The following is a 5,000-nucleotide window of genomic DNA, read 5'->3' as shown; positions in this document are numbered from 1 at the left end:
CTCTCTCTCTCTCTCTCTCTCTCTCTCTCTCTCTCTCTCTCTCTCTTCCTCCCTCCCTCTCTCTCCTCACTGACCATGTCCTCCCTTTTCATTTTTTCTTTTTTTCATTCCTCCTCTCCTTATCTACATTGGTTTATCTCTGTGTGAAGAACCCGTTTTCGTTGTAATAATGTTTTCTTTGTCTTTCAGGCACACGCGTGACGAACGTGTTAGCGCTCAACCTGACAGCTGCCGACGATGGCCTCACCTACTCGTGCCAAGCGAAAAACACCGCCCTGCAAAAAGATGTCACGCAATCTGTCACTCTCCACGTCAATTGTAAGTACCCCTAGAAATGTATTTCCTGCCAGGTATAGTATACTCGCGCTAGCTGCACTGCTGTGGTGAAAAGTTTTATCATGTTAATTGCAATTTGTCTACCGGATTTGAGGTACATTGCGAAAGAATCCAAAGGAAGATGCAGGAGGAGAGGCGTTTTTGAGGGGGGAAATGTGGGGAACGACTTCTATTCCTCGGCGTGATCATCAAACCTCAAAAATGTTTGCGAGCAATTTTTGTCAGAAGTCAAGGCCAGTCCACCGGAAGGCACGTGATATCCAGGAAGTTTGGAAATATTATGAAATTAGAGTGCTCTAGTTATGGAGCTTTGATAAAACCCTGCAAAAAACAGCTACGCGTAAAGATCAGTTATCATAGGTCTCCATTTCCTCTGGCGTGATCAGGACTGCCAGCTAGGCTTTTCGAGGCGCACAACTTACAAACAACCGGAGGCCTGTGAGTGCTAAAGCCAATTTAAATGTAAAGTGGGTAATTGCAGCTTGTTTCAGATGCGAGCCATCATAGATTGGCAAGAGCCTGGGACCTCCGTCGTCATCCAAGCATTTCCTATTCATCTCCCGAGAATCCGAGACTGAGTGTGCGTTAAAAAGTAATGAACGCTTCTATGCCCCGCCTGGAATCTAGCGCACTCCTTGGTAATGCTAATGTATTCACCTACATTGCACTCAGAACTTAAGCCAAAATTAAAAAGGATTTTTTCGTATGTGAATATCAGTGAAAGGAGCGAGGGTATCTCGCGTAGGAACCAGATATTCAAATGAAAGTAGTATTGCGCTAATTAGCATAATATTTACGGTTTTCACGACGCACTCGATTAAACTCCAAAATTCTCCTCAACCCGCGATGATAACGTTGCTTATTTGTCGGTACTGCTGTCCTTCTCGTGGGCGTGTAGCAGTTACGACCTCCCATTCCTGGGGCTCCGCTGGGTTCGCTCTTCCCCGGCTGCCACGCCCGCTGAGTTCGTTTGCTTTACGACAATGGCAAGTTGTGCGCGAGCGTCACTTTTGCCTCAGAAGGCGACCCCGAAACGCTCGTCCTCGCGTTTTTATAAAGTGGCTCATGAGGCGTTGCCAGGGTGATCGAAGTGTCCCTCCGCCTGCTTCATGCACCAAGGGCCAAGTCCGCGAGACATTTCCTCCTGGAGCCAAAATAATTAGAGTGTCCGAGCGAAAGAAGACATGAAATTCCTTCTCGGCTCCGGGCGTCGGAAATGGCAACGTGGCCTTAATATAGACAACCACAAACTTCCCGGTGTCTGGAGAGGTTAGATAAAAAAAAGGTTCCTTAGGCAGAGGGAAGAAAATGTTGAGAGAAAAATATTTAGGAGTGATTATTAAACAAAATATAACCGAGAGACGCTGATCACATACTCCTTTTTTCACGCGCACAAGGTGAATTCGCCCTTATTGTAATTATCCGCGATTTTGCTCCTTGAGAATAATGATGGCGGGGAGGGTTCTACGGCGGCGCTGTGTCAGGGATCAGGAGGGATTACGGCCACAAAAAAACATCGTTGTTACCACGGTGATTTATGGGGGATTATTCTCCAGTGTCACAGTACCAATTTTCACTATGGCGTTCCCCTCTCCGTTGCCAATATTCGCATTCCACTTTTTTGTTTTTATTACACAGCCGGCGCGTTAAATTCACCGCCGTTTCCGACCTGGAAAGTGTGATCATGGAGGGAAGAGAGAGATTATCGTCGTCTCGGCAATTTTCCTTCGTCCCCCCTTCGTGTGTGAGGTTCAAGGAAAATGGGACGCCATCACCTTGAAATTTTCTTGTAGCTGCGGTAAATGTCCTCTTGCTAAGAAAGTCGTATGTCGGTAGGTCCCTTTTGTGTCTTGCCCTCCACGCTGAGCATATGGAATATGACCCTTGCGCATTGGATCGTAAGAGCCATACTTGCTGTCACTTTCAATGGGTCGAGATCGCTCCCTTGTCTTTCACCTCATCATATCTGTCAAGATAAAGGATAACATTAATGGACCGTTTAAATAATAAACTACCGAATCCACCTTTAAAACTAGATTGTGAAGAATTTTCCCTCCTTCCAAATGTTATATACATACACCAGAAGATATGACCTTTACAGTTCACTTAGAGTGTTACAAAACTCTCGAAAAGGGTCTCTATGGAAGGAAGTGCAAGGATGAATATTTTAAGCATGGAGAACCAGGCTGCCAAGGACAGGTGGGGCAAGGCAGTGTGGGGCCTCCGGGCGAAGGCGACCGATAAATCTTTACAATTCTGCGGCAACTAAAATGGAAAATGATTTAAAGGCTGGTGCTCTTCAGATGGTGAAATATGGCCTTAAAGTGTTATTCATTTTCTTATTAACGCAGTGTCCTTTCCTTTGCGGTAGTTGTTCCTTTTCCATGTGTAAGTATATGTATTAGTAGGTTCATGTGTGTATTTGTAAATACGTACACAGATATTTTTAAGTTTCACACACGCACGCGCGCGCGCTCACATTTACATGTATAAGTATATGTATTTATTTATTTATATATATAAGCCTATATAATAATAATAATAATGATAATAATAATAATAATAATAATAATAATAATAATAATAATAATAATAATAATAATAATAATATACATAGCACATATATTGTACATTATTACAATTCTATATAAATAGGGAATTTTATTTATAGAATACTACATACAAAGTAAGGAGCGTAAATGAAGTCACTCTTTAATGAAACAGTGACTGGATCTGTGCATGGAAATACTTCAGTGATCATAAGTTACATATGAAGCATGACACAACGTATTTTACGAAGATGACAGTAAAGTCAGCAGTTCGAACTCAAGATGGTCGCCTTTGTAACGTTTCCTGTCACTTCAGCCACTCGCCAGTTCAATGTTAATGGCACTTTTTGGCGAAAATTCCGTGTATTACGATCTCTAGCTGATATCACTTCCTGCGTGTAAACACCAAACCCTGCGGCGGTGCAGGAGTGTAAGGCTACCCCGAGAATAGAAATGACGCCTCTGTGTCTGGCAACAGTAGGGACTCTGATGGTCTCGGCGATATCCGCACTTGAATCCACACGATCCTACAGCATCTTCTGAATTTAATCTAGATGGAATATTAACACAGCCGAACGGACAGACGGGGTCGTCCGTTCGGACAGACGCTGTAATCTGGAGCGAGTCGAAACACAGTGGAACGTTTTCCCGCCGGAGGAAGCCTAGAAGTGCCCTCCTACTGCCACCAGTGTTGCCAACCCCGCGTCCAACATTTTCCCCTTATAAGTCTCCCCCATTGTTATGGCGAAAACTGTAAAATGCATCGCGCCGCAAGTTGAACTTAGCGCCTCATTAGGACTGGAGAGCGAGATCGGCTGTCTGCATCTGAGGAGAAGGGCGGGAAAGCCGCGGCGAAGTGGAATCGCCAGAGCGAGCGATTAGGCGGAGTCGAAGGGGATTACGCGTCCGTGATCTTGACCTCGGTGTGGCGGGGTCAAGAAGGCATCACGAAAACTCGAACAATTAGTTGTTGCAGCCACTGAACTATATACCTGCAGCCACGAGGGTGGCGCGAGTTCATGATTTTCTGCGCCAACAGGTACCGTTTTCAAGTATGTTACACTCCTACAGTAAAAAATTCGGGACTGTGAAATCGGCATACTTTAACGAAAACACATACACACACACACGATATATGTATATATATATATATATATATATATATATATATATATATATATATATATATTTATTTATTTATTTATAAATATTTATATATATATATATTTATATATATATACATATTTGTGTGTGTATATATGTATATATGCATATACATATGCATATGCATATAGGTATACATATACATATAGATACTCATACATATACACAAATATACCTACATATATATGTATATGTATATATATATATATTTATATATACATATATATATATATATAAAGTATATATATATAAATATGTATATATACACACACACACACACACACCCACACACACACACACACACACACACACACATATATATATATATAATATATTATATATATATATTTATATATATACATATATATATATATGTATATATAATATATATATATAATATATATATATATATATATATATAGAGAGAGAGAGAGAGAGAGAGAGAGAGAGAGAGAGAGAGAGAGAGAGAGAGAGAGAGAGAGAGAGAGAGAGAGAGAGATCCAGATGCTGCTGTGCTTGTCATCACCAGCACTGACTAGGAAAGGGTCCGCGTCCATACTCTGTTGCACATAGAGACCCTTTCGCCCCAAAGCGGCCACATGCGCCCTGCCGCGTCCACGCCAGAATTCGCTCAGGAGCGCATTTGCACACACTGCGTAACTTACGCTTGCCTCCGCGTCGGTCAGTGTCTGGTAAGAATATTTCCCCCCCGGGCAATGCTCGCCTTCGCGTCCCCCCCCCCCCGCCCCGATCGCAGGTGTGCAGAAGCCCCGGTGTCCTGGCGTGAATTCAGTCGATCAGTCACCGCCTGGGTTAACAAAGTCTACATGACAGCCTGAACAAACGGAGGGCGCTACAAGGACTGGATTTCACACCTCGGGATTACATGGAAGGCTGGCTTGGCCATTGCAAAATACGCGAAAGAAAGAGAGAAAGAAGTTAATCAGTACA

The 5,000-nt window shown here is 43.0% G+C and overlaps 1 protein-coding gene across 6 annotated transcripts in view; it reads left to right on the top strand.

Annotated features, from left to right (window-relative positions):
* LOC122251254 (nephrin) overlaps positions 1 to 5,000 on the top strand; it is a 197,541-nt gene that overhangs the window by 146,615 nt on the left and 45,926 nt on the right. For all 6 annotated transcript variants that reach the window (XM_086542671.1, XM_086542670.1, XM_086542669.1 and 3 more), the window contains exon 10: positions 190 to 318. In XM_086542671.1, the coding sequence (XP_086398797.1) occupies positions 190 to 318 (129 nt within the window). The remainder of the gene's footprint in view (positions 1 to 189; positions 319 to 5,000) is intronic.

The sequence above is a fragment of the Penaeus japonicus genome, unplaced genomic scaffold (assembly GCF_977035675.1).
Source record: "Penaeus japonicus unplaced genomic scaffold, GWHDUDI00000001_assembly GWHDUDI00000012, whole genome shotgun sequence".
NCBI classification, from domain to species: Eukaryota; Metazoa; Arthropoda; class Malacostraca; order Decapoda; family Penaeidae; genus Penaeus; species Penaeus japonicus.
This window is presented reverse-complemented; position numbering and strand designations above follow the sequence as displayed.